General features: G+C 44.7%; 1 protein-coding gene across 13 annotated transcripts in view; it reads right to left on the bottom strand.

Moving 5' to 3' along the window:
- Window positions 1–21,172, bottom strand: part of SLC8A1 (solute carrier family 8 member A1) — a 349,364-nt gene that overhangs the window by 47,981 nt on the left and 280,211 nt on the right. For 3 of the 13 annotated variants that reach the window (XM_059720277.1, XM_059720278.1, XM_059720276.1), the window contains exons 3-6: window positions 8,497–8,603; window positions 3,820–3,840; window positions 1,494–1,511; window positions 1,349–1,363 (exon numbers count right to left, since the gene is read on the bottom strand). The exons of 1 other annotated variant lie outside the window; for it this stretch is intronic. In XM_059720277.1, coding sequence (XP_059576260.1) covers window positions 1,349–1,363; window positions 1,494–1,511; window positions 3,820–3,840; window positions 8,497–8,603 — 161 coding nt within the window. Of the gene's footprint in view, window positions 1–1,348; window positions 1,364–1,493; window positions 1,512–3,819; window positions 3,841–7,670; window positions 7,775–8,496; window positions 8,604–21,172 lie in introns of all 13 variants that reach the window. 9 more of the 13 variants (XM_059720281.1, XM_059720286.1, XM_059720280.1 and 6 more) reach the window with 6 other exon arrangements.

Raw genomic sequence — 21,172 nt, 5'->3', positions numbered from 1 at the left:
CCATCACTGACTGCTGAAAGATTTGACATCAGTAATTACAGGAGATGATTCGCAGTTTCTCACTAATCTCTGTCTAATAATAAAGAAGAAAACCCTGCTAACTATTCTTGCTGATGAAAAAAAGCAGTGACAACGCTGTTTCCCAGCATGTGGGGACACAGATCAAAACACTTGTCTTCTGCAGAGCCTGGACAGGTCTGGGCACCAACTAGCTTTGCTGGTGACTCTGGTGTGCCACCCACCACATCTCCACTTAGAAGCAGCAACGCCAGAAAATTTCTTTTCTCCACCAATAACAATCAATGAATGGAGTGGCAGTGGGGGCCAGGGGTGTAGGGGCTCTAAATGAGGAGAGATCCTCTGTGCTTGATAGAAGGGAAAGATAGGGTTCCCAGGGTTGACTTTCCGAATGATATGGGAATCCACCACCAGGATTCCCACAGGCCTCCAGGATCAGCAAGAGGCCACAGCAACTAGAACACAGGCCCCATCCCTCCTATTACTGCTGCTTTCCCAGCACAACCCCTCTTCCTGGGCAGCACTGCAGCTCCAGGGAAACTGGTGTTCCAAGGTAGTCCCTTTGAGAGGGTTCCCCAGTGTGGGCAAGGATCACAAATTTGTAACACAGCCAAAGACCTGAATCTGGGGAAAAATCCTGCTTGGGAGGGGTGGACACCACTCTGGGGGAGACCAGAGCATGGAGAAGATACAATCAGGTCCCATATGTCTGGGGATGACCCTAGCTCAAACACCTCCTGCCCCCAGCCTTAATCCAGACTGATTTTATACTCACCCTCCCTACAGTCCATAAGATCATTAGTAGGTGGGATTTCTAACCTTCCCTGTGCCTGCTAGAAACCCCAGGTGCTGCTGTGCTCGAGCACAGGAGCTGTAAAACTTTCTAGCAGACTGGGAGAGTGTTTTCCTATGGTAGGTATTACGTACAACATCCCACCAGTGGCCACCCTGTGTAGATCCCCAGAAGCTGGCCTGAGGGCCCACAGTACACAGAGTGATAGGGACTGGCATCTGCTTCACTCAGAAGCCACATGGGACAGGCTGTCCTAAGATGTAATCAATGCAGTGGGGGTCCCACTTTTGGCTGCCTCCCTCAGGGCAGGGGAGAATAGGACTGTCCTTCCACAAGGTGCAGCATTCCCCACACAAGTGCTGTCATTCCACCCACTCTGCCAGTGGTACAAGCTCCACACACCCGTGAAGTTACGTGTGTGAGAAGGACACGGCACTCTCTGTTAGACAAGGTGATGTTAGCACGAGCTGCTCAGTGAGTGATGTAGATGTCAGCAATCTGGGTAGGTTGCCAGGGAATCTGGCAGTCCTTTCTTACCGTTCAAAAGTTTCCCTCCATTAAATAGCAATCAAACAAACAGATAAATAGGAAATAAAGAGAAAAGAAAGGAGTGAGCACACAGCTGATAACCCTCTCAGAGAGGAAAAGGGGAAGGGGGAGAGGGGGAATTAGAAATCCATACCTGTTATTGTGAAGCCACCTGAATGAATCACAAAACAAAAAGAGAGAGAAAGAGAGAAAGAGCAGATTAGCATCCTTTCTGCATTGCAGTGGCCTGTACATCACAGTCACTTCCCTCCCCAGGGGGACCCGTATGTTCCCATAATGGGGTGATTGGAAGGGGTAGCTAACCACTACTGTACCAGTCTCCTGTGCCTGGCTGGGACTACCCCCTGTGTGAAGGGGCCCTCAGGGTGGAGTGTCTGTTACACTGCTGTTCTTTCCCCCCATGCTGCCAGGCCTTGTGCTCTTTGGGTTCAGAGGTCTGCTTTCTCTGAAAGGGGAGGCTGGCCTTGGCCCTGGAGTCAGCAAGCCCTCAGGGTGTGTGCATGTTAGACCCTGCAGTAGAAAAAACAGTGCTATCTGGCACTATATTCTCTTTGCTGTCAAGCCAGCTCTTTGGGGTGCACCAAGGTCAGAGGAATCTCTTCCCCCCCCTCTCCCCCCCAAATGGCTCTATGGCTCACCTCCTGCCCAAAAAGCTCCAGGATCAGTCTCTGAGTGCTCTGAAGGAGGCCAAAGCCACTAGGGCATATATCTAATCTGCAGCTGCTCAGACTCTAAACTCTCAGCTGTTCAGACTCTACCCTGGTATTCATGGGAGCCAGGTTACTAGGCCTAGCTAGAGCTGCCCCTGTTGAGATGCAGCATGATAGCTCTCCTGAATGAAAACAGAGGCTCTACTGAAAAGGTAACAACAGTTCTGGCTGTCTCTTAACAGAGCTGAGTGTGCATTGTGAGGAGCACACATGTATGCATGTGTGTATGTGTGTTCTCCCTCCCCACCCCTGTATCAAACACATGTAGCCAGACTTCCCCACTCCTAGCACTGGTCAAGGTCTAGTGAAGTGCCTTTGGCAGCATCCAGGTGGACAGCAGGGTTAGGGTTGTGGAGATGGCTTGCCCTACTCATGCCCATGGAAGGCCCTCTCTGAGCACAGACTGGGGTGGTGATAGGACACTCTTAACCCTGGTTACTTTCCCATTTGGTACTGTCTGACTGGTTCTACTGGGGCAAGGACTACCTGTAGTGCAGTTTGGGAAATGTCAAGAATGTTAAGAGTCAGTGCAAAAACTGAGCTGTGAAAATTATTCACAGTCCTACCAGTCAGGTAGAAGAGGGATGGTGTTTCTTTGGGAGGCAGTGGGCATAGCTAGAATTACACCGATCAAGCTCTTAGCTTGCTTAGGCCCAGGGCATGCCACAGACCCACTGGGAATGTGCCTGGAAACTACTGGTGCTGGGAATGATGGAGCTTCCTCTTTTTAGTCTCAGTTCTTCTCCCTAGGACCTCACTTGTTTGAATCTTTGCCCAGTATGGGAAATTTCCAAAAATAAAAATGGCAGGGGAGGGAAATGAACTACAAAATTTATGCCAAGTATGAAGAATTTGGGGACTAAAGGGAGGGAATAATTTTGGGGAGGTTTGGCTGGAGAAGATGGTTTTCTCTACCTCCTTTACCTCAAAGCCTAGGCATGCTTAGACAGCCATGGGAACATGGCTGCTTTACCCACAGCAACATGCAGAGATTTACCAGCATTGTTACCACTGCCCTGAGTAACATTTTCTACAATCACTTGGAACTTCGCCCAGTGTCCACTGAAGTCTGCAAGGGCCAGATTCTATTTCTATATCTCTGATTACAATGGATATTTTATTTCTTATGATTATATCATGGGACATGGATTAATTTGAACAGCTCAGTAACAGTGTAAATCTTGGAGACTCCTAGTACACTTTACTATGAATGGGAGCACATTTCTCATTGAAAACTTTCAGAATGTCAGCTGTAAATCAAATAAATCAACTGTATTGAATGTGGCCAGGCAGCCAGGTTCTGACACCTCACTCAGGCTTAGGGCTGCCTAATTCCCCAGATACTCCCAATGTTCTCAATGGTGTTACTTGCTAAGTAAGGTAATACTTGCTGCAAGTAAGGGTGACAGAATCAGACTCCATATGTGTGTGCTGGTTGACTGGAATTTCCCCAGGAAGCAAGCTCCAAAACTTCCCTAAAATTCCTTGCTGTAAGTAAAGCCACTTTGAAAGGCATTCAGTGGTGGCCCTGTGATCTACCATTCCTTTAACACACGAGTTTGTTTCTCTAATGGTCTTTGGAGCATATACTCAACATAAGAATGCAATATGAATTACCTGAGCTTATTAACAACTGTAAAAGAGAATATTATGAGCAAAAAGAAAAGTCAAACAAAATAATCACTGTCTGACAATACCAAGATGAACTGCAAAAAAATGGAAAAGAAATACAAGAAATGCAGCGCTTACCAAGCTCATTCAACAACAGGGCTGTGAAGACAGACAGAGACAAACACAGAAGAAGAAAAGTAAATGAATAATGAAATTAAAAGGAACATCCACAGAAAGACTCCAGATCCCATGGCAGATAATTCATATCTGTAAAGCTGCAGGACAACATTAGTACCAAGAAAGAGTGCCAAAAATAAAGAACAGAAACATTTCATGGGTATAGATTGTGAATTAAAAAAAAAACCCAACATGGTAATATGGCATAAAAAACACACTTAAAAATTCATTCTCCCCTTTGGGCCACAAACCCATGCAACTTCCATGGACGTCAATGATAGTTCTGCCACAGATTGAGGAAAGAATATGACCCAAGAGATGTATACAAGGGTACTCTGCTATATTCTGTGACTTCCTTTAGCAGTCTAAATGCAAACAACAACTGCTAAGATGGCCTGATTTTTATGGGAAGTGGAGAATGAAAGAAGTACAGTTTGTACTGGGGCTTCACTCAAATAAAGTACAGCATTTTTTCTGTCACTTAAAAAAATGACAGTTGACGATCTGTTAAAAAAATAACTCTGTTAGCACTCATGTAGCTTTTTGGATCCTTCAAGCACTCAACACATTTTAGCTAATTGATTCTCACAACACTCTGTTTGTTAGAGGCTGGGAACTATTTATTAGAGTGATTTTAAAGAGAGGAGGACTGAAGTAAAGAGGGGAGCAGATTGCTATTTTCAAAAGTGATTTTAGGCCCCTCCATTTTGAAGACACTGAGGCTTGATTCCAGCAGTGCTAAGCCTACAGTGGTGCCAACTCCAAGTGTTTGATGAGCATAAAAATAATGGCATCTAAAAATATATATACAGGAGGTTTTCATTCCTTTTTCTTTGTCTCTGATAGCTGAATCTTGAAGGTTGCACATTTCTGAATGAGTTAGTCTCTAAGATGACACCCTAACCAGACTTCTTTTCATCTTCAAGATTTTCTTGGTAACTGCAAGAGCTAAATACATTGTTTTTTAATGGGAAGTTAATAGTCTCTTATTACTGCCCAACTCCAGCAGCTGGAACTTTAAAACAAACATGCCAGATACTGCAAGATTCAAGAGAAAATCAAAAGACTCGGTAACACTGAGCCTATGCAGCTCCACAGGCAGCCAATGGACACAGTATCAAAAACCATCAGTGTCCATGGCTCATTTTGTCTTAGCATCACTGTGCTATTCCCATAGGACATGTCCCATTTGCTGGGAAGACAGTGCTTTCCACTACTGTGTCAAACTAAGGTGACTCTTCCACTAGTTCAAACTAGGCAATCACTTAAGACAACTGTAAACTTTATGTACAGGAGAGTTAAAAAAGTCTGTACAGGGGAGTTAAAACACTCTCACCAGTGAAATGCAGCATTGCTGAGGTGTCCTTTTGGTGCTTCACAAAATTGTCCGTTTTGTGTGTTAGGGCGGAAAGGGCTGGTCCTAGACAAGAGGCAACCCTGCTCCCTGGGTGAAAGGGGAGTGTACAGGAGAGAAGAAGCTTGCTGGGGTGGTCAGCAGAACTGGATTTCACCAGCGCATTTCCCTGGGAGGACTGGAAATGTGGCCATCGTTTACACAAAGTATGCCAGGAGGTGGGCACACCTTTTCCAAAGGCTGCTTGTGAGCCAAGTCTGTGCTCTCCTCCCTGATCCGTTTATGCCTAGCTGGCATGAAGTGGTGGCAAGGCTGTTGGGAAATACTGCCCAGAAGGTATAAAGGTGGCCAAGCAAACTATCTCTCATCCCACTGGTTTAACCAGGGAAGCTCAGCGCAGGGCTGAGTCACTCCTGGCCCTATCTCTTCTATGGAGAGCTCAATGCCAGGGTGCATCCCTTTCTTCCTTAGCACTCAGGCTCTGTACCTTCTGGCACTTGGCAGTGCATATGTAACTAGCCAGTTAGGAATGTTTGTCTTAGGCAGGGCAGAATTATTTGGGATCATCTTTGTGCTTTAAAGTTGCTTGCTGAATTTTTTTTTCTCCCAAGGGCAGAACTGTTTGTAGCCAAAAAAAAGGTGCATTTTACTTGCATCAAGTGGAAACAGCCTGGAGAGGATGCCTTGTCTGAGTCAGGTATTAAACCAGGCTACATTATCTTTCTCTTTTATTCTTTGTTCACTGGTTCAATTAATTATTGCTTTTTAATATGGCAGCTACAAATGAAGAAACATTTCTTAGGCATTTGGATTTTTTTCCCCTGTAATAGGCTATTTTTTACATACTGGGGGAAAAAGAACTAAAAAAATTGCATTATGCTTCAGCCTCTGTACATCAACACTGCGTAGACATAAAGTGAGTTTAAGCTTCATTGCCCTCTGGTAATCAACATGCTTCAAATTTGAGCAAGCAAGCAGCCCTAGGGAATGGGATTATTCATGTGCTTGAAGTAATACACAGGGCCCTGATTCAGGCCAGTATTTCAGCATGTGCTTGAGTCCATTCTGGTTCAGGAGAGCACTGAAATGGAGACTTTACTTTAAGCAGATGCTCAGTGGTTGTTGTGAACAGGGCTGTTTTCCTGAACTGGTCACAGGTGGGTGCTTTGCTAAATCATCTCAGTGAACATCAACAGGTCATAACAGGAAGAATGTCCAGTATTTTTAAGTTAATTTCTCAGGGTAAAATCAGTTTAGAAAAGTAAGTATCCCTTTTCTTTCTGAGACTGTACTTCCAGTTGCTTTAGAGAAGTGGTTCTGTTCTGTGGGATGAAAGTGGAAATTGATTTAATTTCCCTTTTGAGGAGATATATAGAGCAGGATTCTGTAGTCTGTGCCTAATGGGCCAGATCCTGCCCATGAAGAGACTGGATCTGGCCCTTGGCTGAATGCTCCAACAATGGGAAAGGAGAAGGCGCCACCAGGATCCTAATTGCCTGCTCTTTCCTATCTATTCCCTCTGCAAATGGCTGTGGTCCACAGTGGGGACCGGGTCACAAGCAGCGGCCCATTGTGACAAAAGGTGAGCAACTCCTGGTTTAGAGATATGTCTCTTTAACTGGACCTTCCATGCAGTTTATTTATTTGCCTTCAGGTACTTTGACTACAATTTTGACCACAGAAGCCTTACTGGAATAATTTGTAGGGGCCATGATTTTGAGCTGCTTTGAGTTCTTTATACCTGTGTCAAATAGGTTAAAAAATAGATTAAAGTATGACTTTAAGAATGTGATTTTTATTTGAACTTGCTAATCTCCCAATCAAAAGTGAGCAACGTCATTTTTTTCATTAGGAAAGACTGGATTTTGTTAGATTAAACCCAAGTGCACATATCCAATTATACTGCAGCATTTTGAAATGTCTTCAGCTTTTGATATGGTTTTAATGTCAATATCCTGGGTTCTTCAACATGGCTATGAGCTGCGCTGCCTCCTATTGGGTGGAAAGTGAGATGTAGGACACTTTCAGCGGCTAGATGCCGATAGATAGCCTTTGTCAAAAGCACTCCAGCAATATGTATGAACGAGTTGGTCTTCTCTGTCCATTGCAGGTTTTAGCAGGTGTGAACCATAATGATTTATTCTTAGGAGTGCTTAAATTCATTGCCTCATGAGTGTGAGCTTTTCACAGCTGATTGCTCAACAGCTTACCACAAGATGAGTTTTTATTTAATGCCAACCTTGATTGAGTGGGGCCTAATCAGTGGGAATATCGTTATAAAAAAGGAACAAATAAATAAATAAACAACAACAAAAAAAGGAAAGTTGCTAAGCTTCAGAGGAGATATGGCAAAATATTTGGAAGCCAAAGTGCGAGGAGAGAGCAAGTGTGAGAGTAGGGAGACACAGAGAAAGCAGACTACAATTTCTCGAGGTTTGGTCTGGTTTTACTCTCACACCTTTCATTCCTCTTCGTAGCCATATTGGTTCCTCAAGCACAAGGAAGAAACTGCACTCTTTCTCATATTCCTCACGGTCAAGTATTTTAAGGGTAATGAATTTCCTGTGGGAACACAAGACAAAGGCAAAACAAATGGTTGGCTTCACACACTCATGCGTTAAATTCAACCAGGCGAGACAGTTATTGAGATGATGTGAAGGGAGAAGGCAGCAACACATCCTGCCTCAGTGATGTATGTAAAGGAGCAAAAAGCCTGTCACTGAGCTTTGGTGACTTTGTGATGAAAATGAGCCTATAAACAGACTGAACTCTAAAATGATGTAACTTGGTTTACATTGCTTGGTTTACATTACATAGTATTGCATGGAAAAAGAAATTAGGCCATCAGAGTGGGGGCTGGTTGGATATCTCAGCCAATTTGCTTCTGGATTATATTTTTCAATAACAAATAGCTTAATAACAAATATCTTTGATGCAGCAGGAAGTGGGTTGCACAGCACCATTTCAGTACCATACACTAAGGTCAGCTTCTCAGCTGACATCAACTGGTGCAGTTCCACTGAAGTCAGAGTTAGGGAGATCTATGCCAGGTAACAATCTGGCTCATATTTTCAGTATTCAACTACAGGACCCCACATCCAAATTCAAAGTGTAATGGCATGGTTTTTTGTTCAGCTCAAGGCCCTGGTGACTTGGCTCCTGCCCTTTTACATAGACAGAGGAATGTGTACATCAGAGTCTACGTATTGCCAAGTGCCAGGCATCCATGAGTGATGAGGACAGGCACACGCAGGCTGGGCTCAGCCTCAGAGCAGATCCCCCACCTTTCTTCTCACTCATCTCCACCAGACGTGGCTCCCCAATCTCAAGGTAGAAGGTCTTGTTTTTCTCATACTCCTCATCATCAATTATTTTGACTGATATTGCTTTGCTGAAACAGAGAAGAAGAACAGAGATTGAAGAGTAAGGGGGGAAAAGGAAAATAAAGGAGAAGGAGAAACAGGAAAGAGGACAGAAATGTCAAAAGGTTAATTTGGGAGGAGAACCATCTAGTAATTCTCTCAGGGGGTCAGTTAGTTTCTATGCACCCACAGCATTCTGCAGTACAGTTCATATATAATAGCTATGAGCATGTTAGAAAGGGAGGCCTTGCTTTCTGACTGGGATAAGCCACTCCGCTGTGAATTATGTATCTAGCCCCTCTGGCCCCACAGCTGCCTTTGGCCTGTATTCTTCATAGGCTGTGCCTCTGGGCCTTCTTTACATTATGCAACTTATGTATGGGCTCCATGGAGGGGGCCTGAGGGAAGGTGAAATGGACCCCTCTGTTGAGTCTCTGGGGCCTTCCTGTCAGGGAGATGTAGAGAACATGAAAGAGAACTGGCCTTCTGGCAAGGTAGCCTGTCCCAGACCAAAGAGGGGATAGAGGAAAACCAGCAGCAGGCTCATCAGTGCTAGAGAGGGAAAAGCAGAGGTGCTGGGAAGAAGAGTAAAAGAGATCTTTTCTCAGAAATCCCTGATCTGGGCTCTACTGTATAGAATGTAAGTGTGTATGTGCATGCATGTGTATGTGTGTGTGTAAACACATATGTACACACACACACAGAACTTGCACATGTGGTACTATAGTTCCAGCCATGTCAAAGTGTGTCTACATAGTCAAGGAATCAAAACAAAGGCCAGGCCTGATACCTGCCTGAACCTCCATCCCTTCTTTCTCGCACAGGCCATGGCAAAAGCAGACAGGTTCTGTTCATTTTATACTCTGGACACCTGAGGGCCCAGCTCCATGACAGAGGTGTCTCTCCAAACACCGATACATGCCCCATCCTCATGTGGCCAGTGAAGCCTGCCCAATTAGATCCTTCTTTTGACAATGCAGGCTGGCTAGGGTCACAGAGTGCTGGTAGGTCCTCTAGTATCTGCTGTTGCCAAGTCATGCTGATCACCACTGGGCCCAGGTGAAATCCTTAAGCTCCTCTCAAACAATGGAAGTTTTGCCTGTGTATGGACTGAGGAGAAACTGAAGGTCCTATTTTACCCACATCGTTGGCCCCATTATCCCCAGCTGATCCGTTGAGGGGATGAGTTCCACCCCTACAGCATACTCTATATGTCCCTCAAGCCTGGACATACTCAGTTATAGGGGAGGGCTGTGAGCCAGCTGGACTCCAACTTATGGGGAACATACCGAATGGCTGCATTAAGCTTATGAGAGTATTGTGTTGTAGCCCCTGGAACATAGCTTATTATCAGGGTCTGGAGGAGCCAAAACCTCCTGCCAACCTCAGGCCCACAGGGACTCAAGCATATCCTTCACAAAATCACAGCGAAGCAGGGCTGGAAAACATCTCAGGAGGTCATCTAGTCTACCCCTGGTCAAGGCAGGCTTATCGACCATCCTAGACAAGTTGTCTAACCTTTTCATAAGAAAAATGTCATGAACAACCCTCACACACAACTACCAGGCAGAGTGTCTGAAACATCAAAAACACCCTAACTTGCCACAGGTAAAGCATGGGGATGAGGGTGTCAATATCTTGCCGCTGCAAGAACAGGAAGCTGTTGTTAAAATATGCTCAATAGGAAGAGGGCCATACCCCTGCTACAGAGGAAGGCAAAAACTTCTACAGGTCATGCCAGTCTGACCATGGGGTAAAATTTTCCTGAACTCAAATGTTCCTAAGCAGAGGAGTAAGAGTAAGACCCTCCAGCGAGGAAACTTTGTTTTGTTTTTTTATCCTAGCAAGAGCATCAGCACACCTCAGTCAAAGTCCCCAGCCTTGGCTGCAGCCAACACCCCAATACTTCTGAGGAAGGCTAAATAAAATACCGGAGGGGGGTTGTACAGTAGGGGAGTGAAGTACTCGAAAGCAAACCTTATCCTTTGCTAGACATATTTGGAAAACAGGTCCTCACCAGCGAATGTTCACCAAGTTTCATCTCCTTTAGGCAGAGAGGAGGGCAGCAGGGTGGATTTGATTGAAATCAAATTGATTTAAAATCATGATTTAAATTATGATTTAAACTACTGGTCAGGAAGCCTCAACTTAATCATTATTGTCTACAAAAAGTGCATTCTTGTTGTTTGGTATCCTTTATTCATTTCACTTCTTGAAACTTTGTACTTTTAGAGACAGGTAAGGGCTTGATTCTGTGTACACAGACTTGCAGAGAGACAAGAGGGCTCATGGGTAGGTAATCAGATCTGTTATCTCTCATCTCCATATACTGCTGTTAATAAGGATGTTATCTCTGGAGACATGAATCTACAGTTTGAGAACTGAAACTAAGCATCACAGAGATGCTTAATGGGGTCTTTGAGACCAGTGGTTCTCAACTTTTTTTGTATCAGGACTCCTTTATAAACATCAGTGGCCAGTCCCAACTCAGTGCCCCTCACTCCCGACCTGCTGTCCTCCACCCCCAGGCCCCAGTCCCCCAGCGTGTGGGTTATGTGGCAGGTGTCTGGGGTGGGTGGCCCAAGCAGCCCCTTGCAGGCTTGAAGTCTGCCAGCTTGCCAGGGAAAAGCCACAGCTTCCCTGTTTTTCTCCTTTAAAGGAGAATCCATTTTTAAAGTTTGTGACCCTTTCATATAGTCTCGCAACCCACTTTTGGGTTGTGACCCATGGGTTGAGAAACGCTGTTCTAGACTGAGTACTGAGTCCCATTGGGTACAGTGGTTTTCTTTAATCTTTACTCATCTAGAGAGGAGCCTCTGGGACCCCATAAGATTGGGCCCCTACTATAATCCCTGGCCTGTTGTGACCTATTTATAAAACTTCTATAAAAAGGTTACATGAATATGTTGTCTCAAATAATATATAATTAGAAGTTATAATCCCTATTCCATGATATCTTTGAGCTTTAACATATCTTAAATTAAAACTATCTTTATATAGGTTTATTTTTTTTTAAAAAAGCATCTTAACAAAAAAAATCTGATTAAATTAAAAAATTTGATTTAAATAAAAAATCTGATTACATTTTTTTTAATTGTTAATTTTTATCCACCCTGGAGGGCAGGACTGTGAGTGAAGACTGGGATTTGGCCCAGTGTATATGACCTAGTGTGAAACATGGACCATTATTTCTCTAGCTTCTGCTCCATCCCTTTAAATATGGCTCTTGGGAAGGGTTTGTCACTGTCACAATAAGAGGCCAGGACAGTCGCACCTAATTCACTCCAAACAACTCTTCCCAGGAATGGCTGAGGATCTGGGTGCAACATCCTTCACAGATGCCTAAAACCACTGTCAGCAGCAGGCAAGTATCTAGAAAGGTACAAAAATTACCTGCAAAACATACCCTCAGTTCCTCAACACCCTTTGGTGCTGCCTAATGCCTTGTGACCTCTCAGGTTGGCACTGGTTCGCTTGAGTTATTACTTATTAGAGCCTTTACTAGCACAAAGATTCCTGGCAGCTGTTCATCCATTATATTTTTCTGTGGCTTCCATATTTCATTGACACTTTAAAATGGAGAGAGCTTAGATCTGCTTCTGGCCTCTTAGTAGTGATAGAGGCTAGATAAAATCCACAGGTTCTGGGTGACACTCCAATGTTTGAAATAAATGAATAAACCAAACTCTTGAAGCTACAGTGTGATGTTCAACCTAAGCACCTATATCAATGAAACAGGCAGGTTCTGACAAATCTATATATGAGAAGATGGTCAGTTGCTCTGTTCAGATTTTTAAGTTATCAGTTTTATAAGCCCACATGTAACGCTACACTTACAACTTTTAGGGGTGCACCAATCTATCAGTTGGCTATCGGATTGGCACCAATAAAAGAAGAAAGGATGTTATCGGCCATCGGCTTTTTTGGTCATTGTATGCATTTCCCTGAGCAAAAGTGGTCGTAAATAGCATGTGGGAATTTCCCTCTGTATCCCCTTCTTTCCCTAGTTACCATGAAGTAACTGTGACTCAAGAACTGACTCTCGTTGGAGATTAAGACAGAGATCAAACTCCTTCACTGCTTTCAACAGCAACCTAAAGACATCAAAATCATTACACTGTACATACTGAGAAAAAGTGCTACCTGGCGACTCCTGCTATAAAAGTGTTAATGAGTCCTTTCCATATCCATTTTTTCCTGATTTGCACTGTATTAGAAACTTCTCCTCTAAGAAGTGGCCAAGGCCACATGCTTTTGCCAGTTCGTGGTTTTTATTTTTATTTTTGTGCTCTTTGCATGTTCTAAGCCTTCAGACTCCTTAAAGCAGTAATATTAGACAAGCCGTCTTACGTGGCAAGTCTAGATAAGAAGGTAGAAGTATAGGTCAAGTTTTCACAGTAGTACTCTTGAGATAGCTGTAATCAAAATCTTTTCAGTTTGAAAAATAATATTACTTATATTACTGCTTTCAAAAAATATCCTGTAGTCATTGCTACTTTTCTCCACTTCATTCCACTTAATCTTCAGAAAGAATCCATCTCCTTTAAATTCCCAGAGCATGAAAAGTTGTTAGGGGTGCACCGATAAAGATTTTTTTGGCTGATACCCGTAGCCGATGATTAACCAAACATACCAGCTGATGCCGATCTGATAACTGATATTTAGTAATAGCTCATGGCATTTTAAACTACTGAGATAAATAAAACTTTTTTGCTTGTTTTGCATTTATTATACACACACACACACACACACGTCTCCCCCCTTGCCCATGGCTCCTACCCACAGCCCATCCCAGATAGGTAGGGTGGACCCTCGTGCAGACAGCAGTGCCAGGCACGTTTGGAGCCCCAGAGCATGCCGCTGACTCAGCACCAGTGGGCCCCGCACAGGTGAGCTTCTGTGGCCACCAGGGAGAAGCTGCTTTTGTAAAAGTGCTCAGTGCCTGACGGAGTGGAATGTCCCTCTCGTGGCATCTGTCCCCACCTGCATGCAGCCCAAAGTCTCTGCGGCAGTCCCAGTGCTCAGATGCCTGCTGCATGTATGGCATTGCCATGGAAGCAGCAACAGCAGCAGGAACAAGAGCTGGTAACTGTCCCTTTATTGTTGAGCGTGGCGCCTTGTGACCACTCCCTGGTGCTCCCTCCGGCCAGCCCAGTCCTGCCCCACCCCTAGCCCCCTCTTACCCCTGCTCCCCAAACTGGAAACCTCTGTCTGCCCCAGCTTTCACTGCTTCCCTGCATGCGTGCTCCAGCACCACATGGTGCTGATCTGCATCACCAGACCATGGGAGCACGGGGCTGCACCAGTACCCTGGGGTCAGGAATGGGGGTGTTTGTGTGTGTGTGCACATGTGTGCGCTCACGTGTGCATGCAGTGACAGAGGGAGAGAAAGACAGAGAGAGCAATGAGGGAAGGAGAGAGAGAGAGAGAGAGAGAGAGAGAGTGTGTGTGTGTGTATGTGCAATGAGGGAGGGAGGGAGGGAGAGTATGTGTGTTCATAAGGTGAGTCCCACAAAGCACCCCAACCATACACATGCACCCACCCCGCCTCACACTGCCATACATGCAGACCCCCTCATACACCCCAGCCACCCTCTCCCCCACAAACCCCATACCCACCCACACCTCACATATCCACACACACCCAAATCCTCCCTCCACACACACCTATCCACCCCCACAAACCACCCCCACACACCCACAGCCCCCCACAAACCTATACTTACCCCCATACTCCCCATGCCCCTACAGTTTACAAGAGTAAGACTTTATTTTAAGCTATTGTGTGATCACCTCTATGTGTACACTACACAAACGCATGTAAATCAGGACAAAAATATTTTTTGAAATCAAATTAATGAGTGTTGTAGATGTTTGACTCTTAGAATATAATTTGTTTTTTTCTGGTTCTGAGATGGCAAAACCCCTTGCTGAAAGGAGTATTTCTGGGGGCAAAGTGAGGGGCTTCTTGTGGCAAAGGTCGGGGGTTAGAGGGAGGGACTTCTGGTCCCAAGATGGCAACCAGGGGGTATGGCACCTGTCAAGGGGCGGGGCTACCCATGCAGCCCTCGACAGCTTGCCAAAACTCAGTAAGCGGCCCTCCGTCTGAAATAACTGCCTGCCCCTGGCATAGACAGTGTAAATAAATCAGTTACAGTAAAAGAAAAATCCAGACTCCATGACATTGATTTATCTTCCAATTTAAAATGGATCTAAAAGCCCTGTTATTTGGTACCACTCAGCAAAGGGGTGGCTCTATAAGATTTTAGAAAGCACTAACAGGTTGATTTTGCAAACACCACCCTAAAAATAAAAGACTAATTTTATGTTATAGGTAGATGTTCATTCTCAAGATGATCCCAGCCTCCTCTGCTCCCCAGCTGAAACCCAGCTTTTGCCCCTAGCCAGGAAAGTTTGGCATTTTGTTTCAAGCAATAATTCTATAATCTAAACTTTGAACTGCCAATCATGTCTTTAACTTAACAATGGTTCAAAGTGGATCAGAATAAAATGACCTGAAAATTAAACGACCACAAAATAATAATGTTATGCAGCCAGAGATTTCCTGTTTACTACCTACTCCAGAATTATACAATTCTTAATCTACCACAGGCAGTTGCCATGGATTGATGAGCTCCTTTTGGACTTTGGTTGCTAACATGACATTTCAGATGCTCGTCATTTGCCTTTTCCTTCCTTTGAAAAAATATCTTTTTGCATTTTTCACCTCTCCATAAGCAGCCAAGTACAGGTTGGCTAAAGCAACTCTCAGGCTGCTCTTAAGGGTGAAGTTACAAGTTACACTTAAAGCATACCAAAGGTGCTCAAAACATGGACATCCACACATTAAAGCTTGTTAACTCATGCTAAGTGCCCTTGGAGAGTCTCAAAATTATGCCACTTCAGGTGAGGGTTAACTCTGGGCTGTGCTACGTAGCTCATGTTGGAGTAACTTCAGTTTGCTCTACGGGATAAAACAAGCAATCTGCAGTCCTCCAGCATCCGAGAATGCACTGCTCCCAGCCCTTTCCCCTCCACTCAGAGCAGGGACAGAGCCTGGTTTCTAGCCAAGTCCCTGGCCTGCCAGCCCTCTAGTGGTAAGTCAGAGCTATGAATGCAAGAAATGGCATTAACCCTTAACATGTGATAGCCCACAGCATGTTCAAATTTTAATACCACTTAACATTCCCCAGATTTCATATGGTCTAAATGTAACATGTAACTTCACCCATTCAGCAGTTCCCAGAATTGAAGTACTACAAACATGGCATAAACTGCATCTCAGATCCATGGCTGGTTGTGGGAATTAGGGCCACACCTGAAATCAGTCACGGAGTGGTGCTTCCTTCCCCAGTTTTAAATTTCTGAATTGCTATCTAAATCCTCTTTGTTAAACTGACTAGATTAAAGTCTTTTGCTTTGTAATTTAGAGCAAACACCAAGAAGCACTAAGCAGAACAGATATGATTTTTTGTGGTGTTTCATATGAATCAAATATCTGCAAAGGTTGTCTTCATGCTTAAAATGGAATAATGTACACTGAGTGAATGATGGCTGTGAAAAGTATAATAATGCAACATCGCTTCACAATAATCGTATTTTTAATGAATAGCCATGATAACTTGTTCTGTTATAATTATTGCTGCAATAGTTTTCTAATGGCTACCAACTAGACCTCTTTGCACTGCTGGGGTAAGTGAACTTGTTTTAGAATATGCAAGAAGGTATGAGAATGCTCTTTGCAAAACCTTAAGAAAAGAAAAGAAAAACATAACTGTGATGGAATTAACATGACAGCACACTTGCAAAAATCATTAGCAATGAAATTAATAATTTCCCTGACAACACCCATTAAAATGTAAACAGAGTCCTCTCTGTCTGTGTAAAAATGCTACTATTTGGGTGCATCTAAACATGCACTTAATGTGATGCAATAAACTCGGAAGGAGTTTGAGCAGGATTAAACTGCTCCCAGGTGCACCGTCTACATTTGTGCCCAGGACAGCAGCACTTTGCCCCAGGGTGGAGCAGCCCCAGGCTGGCAGCAGGCTTAGGGGGGTCAGCCATGGGCTCTGAGTGACAGAATTGGGCAACAGAGGGGCTAAATGGGGCACGAGAGTGCTGAAATTGCAGAGTTGTGTGGTTGAACCCTCCCTCCCACTCTGAGCCTGCAACCAGTCTGGGCTGCCCTGCCCCAGCTCAAAGTGCTGCTGTCACAGTCACTGTCCACATGTGCATTGCAGTGCAGTAAACGAGTCTGCTGTAAGCTAGTAGACAGCACTATCTTATGGCAGAGTTAATTTACTGTGCCCTGATACCAGTGCACATGTAGATGGTGCCACTTTACTGGGAAGCTAACTAGTCTACTCTGCCAGTAAAGCGCATGTGTAGATGCACCCTTTGGAAACTTAATTAAAAGGCTTCAATCAATTTCAGGTGTAGCACACAAGCCAGCATAGGGAATCCCAACCTGTACTCACACATCACAGAAGAAGAAAAAACACAGAGGTTCTGAGGCCCAGAGATTGGAAGGATTGCAGCTTTGACTGATTTCAACACTCCTGAAAATCAGACCCAACCAATGTGAAAATGTAAATTCTTACTCACAAAGGCACTTCTTGTGACTTATCTATACAGCATGATTTTGCACCAATTTAAAGTGCCAGTGTAAGATGGAGCAGACCCTTGCATTAATTTGCCCTGGTAAATCAGCTGGCTGCTAGCAGTGAGTCTATATTATCAGTTTATACATCAGGGTCTTTACAATGATTCACATCTTGGACAAATAGATGTTGCCAAATGAAGAGGATCAGCTGTGCAGCAATGTGTTGTGGCATAGCTGATTGACTTTACTGGGTGAAACAGGTTGCCCCCTGTCCTGTAGACCCTTGATGGTATGGGACAAGGGAAATCTCTCCATTTTCCCTGCTCAGCCAGACTTGGAGCATAGAGAAAACCTGACAGAGAAAATAGATGCCTGCTGCAATAAAGTGGCAGAGTTTATTACCACCTTAAGCTGTGCCACTAATTTTCATGTCATGTTTGACATTATTGTGTCAAAGGATATTGACATCTATTTGCTCAGCATTTGTGCCACCATAAGAAATTTTATGGTGGGACAAATGAGACATCAGGTGATAACTGTTTGCACCCTGAAGTAAATCCTTTAATTTATAGGACCTAATGTCTCTTTTTAAAAGTATGCATTGTGGAGATATTATTTTCATGGCCACAAACAGATCATGAACAAACTATGATTTAACGGTTGGAATCAGATGCTGAGAGTCATAAGGAATGGATCAGGCCCTGAGAATGACTTGATTTGTGATGCTAAGCAGGTCACTAAACCTTTCGTTTCCTCTGTCTCTCTACCTATAGAAAGAACACATTAGGATAAAGTGCTTTTAGATCCTTAGATAATATACGCTCCCCAAGATAAAAGCACTAATATTACAACCAGGCAGTGTGATTTCCAGAGTGGATGATTAGTTAAGTTTACTCATTTACACCAGACACTGGCAGCTCTGAGATTTCTTCAGCATATTGTGCAACATCTTTTATTTAATGTGAAAGGGAAACTGACAATGTGCAATGCTCATTTATCACACGGATACTGCAGCCAGGATAGAAAAGGTACCTATAAGAAAGCATACAAGACCAAACACTTCCCTATCAGCAGAATTACAGAAACACAGTGCTGAAGTAGGTTTCTAGGCAACTGTTGACTGTTAATTAGAAGCCTAGTAAAGAAGCTCCTGGTACTATTTCTATAGCTCTTTACAATGTTTTGGAAGCACATATTTATTAACATGTATTAAGAGGGAATGAACCTCAATCTTCCTAAGCATTAAAATGTGCTTCCAGGTAAAAAAAGATAGATAGGAAAAATTAACTACAGTATATGAAAATATTCAGCATACAAGCTGTCTTTAATATCTCACCGTTTACCTTCCTTCAACACTTGGTGATACTTCACACTACACACTACAGGTGATAATGACCCTGCTCCCTTTTGATAGGTCTTGATCTCCCAGTCATCCAACTTCTTTTCTTCTGCTAATTGTCTGTCTGCTACCCCTGGGAATTTCTCCCTTCTCCAGTCTACCCACTGTTCTTAATCATCCTGTGTGTACTTCGCTCCTCAGACCTGATGGAGAATGCCTTGCATTTGAAAGCTTGTCTAACTTTATCTCAGCCATGCAGTTGGTCCAATAAAAGATATCACATTGTCACTCATCAGTGCTAATCATAATCAGTCTGTTCACAGTACCATGCAGATGTGACTACATGACTTCTAGTTTAGGAGGAATCACATGCAGAGCACCACAGTGCAGGCCCCATTGTTGGGTGCACTAAGTTATTTGCCTAGATATGGCCTGGGTTCCACACTGGTTTTACTGAAAAACACTGCTTGCTAGGAATCTTTGTGTTCTGAGCAGAGATGTGCATCATAGATTCATAGATTCATAGATGTTAGGGTCGGAAGGGACCTCAATAGATCATCGAGTCCGACCCCCTGCATAAGCAGGAAAGAGTGCTGGGTCTAGATGACCCCAGCTAGATGCTCATCTAACCTCCTCTTGAAGACCCCCAGGGTAGGGGAGAGCACCACCTCCCTTGGGAACCCGTTCCAGACCTTGGCCACTCGAACTGTGAAGAAGTTCTTCCTAATGTCCAATCTAAATCTGCTCTCTGCTAGCTTGTGGCCATTATTTCTTGTAACCCCCGGGGGCGCCTTGGTGAATAAAACCTCACCAATTCCCTTCTGTGCCCCCGTGATGAACTTATAGGCAGCCACAAGGTTGCCTCTCAACCTTGTCTTGCAGAGGCTGAAAAGATCCAGTTTCTCTAGTCTCTCCTCGTAGGGCTTGGTCTGCAGGCCCTTAACCTTGCGAGTGGCTCTTCTCTGGACCCTCTCCAGGTTATCCGCATCCCTCTTGAATTGTGGCGCCCAGAATTGCACGCAGTACTCCAACTGCAGTCTGACCAGCGCCCGATAGAGGGGAAGTATCACCTCCTTGGACCTATTCGTCATGCATCTGCTGATGCACGATAAAGTGCCATTGGCTTTTTTGATGGCTTCGTCACACTGCCAACTCATGTTCATCTTGGAGTCCACTAGGACTCCAAGATCCCTTTCCACTTCCGTGCTACCCAGCAGGTCATTCCCTAGGCTGTCGGTGTGCTGGACATTTTTCCTCCCTAGGTGCAGCACTTTGCATTTCTCCTTGTTGAACTGCTTTCTGTTGTTTTCTGCCCACTTGTCCAAACTGTCCAGATCTGCTTGCAGCTGTTCCCTGCCCTCCGGCGTGTCCACATCTCCCCATAGCTTTGTGTCATCTGCAAACTTGGACAGAGTACATTTGACTCCCTCGTCCAAGTCACTGATGAAGACATTAAAGAGTATCGGTCCAAGGACCGAGCCCTGCGGAACCCCACTGCCCACAACCTTCCAGGTCAAAACCGACCCATCCACCACGACTCTCTGGGTGCGACCCTCCAGCCAATTCGCCACCCACCGGACTGTGTAGTCATCCAAGTCACAGCCTCTTAACTTGTTCACCAGTATGGGGTGGGATACCGTATCGAAGGCCTTCCTGAAGTCTAAGTATACGACATCCACCCCTCCTCCTGTGTCCAGGCATTTCGTAACCTGGTCATAAAAAGAAACTAGATTGGTCAGGCATGATCTGCCTGCCACGAACCCGTGCTGATTTCCCCTCAGCATAATTTGTTCTGCCGGGCTCTCACAAATGTGAGCCTTGATAATTTTTTCAAAGACTTTGCCAAGGATGGAGGTGAGATTGACAGGTCTATAGTTGCCCGGGTCCTCCTTCCTCCCCTTTTTGAAAATGGGGACCACGTTGGCCCTTTTCCAGTCCTCTGGGACTTGGCCCGTGCGCCACGAGCTTTCAAATATTCCCGCCAGTGGCTCTGCAATGATGTCGGCCAGTGCCTTCAGCACCCTTGGATGGAGCTCATCCGGGCCTGCTGACTTAAAGGCATCCAGTTCTTCCAAGTGACTCTGCACCATTTCAGGGTCTACGCATAGAAGTCTGGCGCCTTGCTGCTGCCTCTCCACAACCCCAGTGAGAGACTTGTCGTGCCCCTCACTTAGGAACACTGAGGCAAAGAACTCATTGAGGAGTTCAGCCTTGTCCCCCCTGTCCGTCACCAATTGTTTCTGCCCATTTAGCAGGGGTCCTATTCCTCCCTGGGCCTTCCTTTTACTCCCTATATTTCTAAAAAACAATTTCTTGTTGTCTTTTACTTGGGTTGCCATCCTCAGCTCCATGGTAGCTTTGGCCCGTCTAACTGCCTCCCTACAAGCACGAGCAGAGGAGGTATATTCATCTTTGGTGATCTCTCCCTGTTTCCACTTTTTATGTGCTCCCCTTTTGTCCCTTAGGCTGCCCTGGATTTCTCTGGTCAGCCAGGGAAGCCTCCTGGCCCCTTTCCCTCTTTTGTCTCGCTCGGGGATCGTCTTGCTTTGTGCCCGAAGGATCGTTTCCTTAAGGCACAGCCACCCTTCTTGGGCTTCTATTTCTTCAAATCTCCTACTCTGCAGTTCGTCCTTGACTAATCGCCTGAGTTCATT

The sequence above is a fragment of the Alligator mississippiensis genome, chromosome 1 (assembly GCF_030867095.1).
Source record: "Alligator mississippiensis isolate rAllMis1 chromosome 1, rAllMis1, whole genome shotgun sequence".
Taxonomy (NCBI): Eukaryota; Metazoa; Chordata; order Crocodylia; family Alligatoridae; genus Alligator; species Alligator mississippiensis.
The sequence above is the reverse complement of the archived record's forward strand: the minus strand, read 5'-3'. Positions and strand labels throughout refer to the sequence as shown.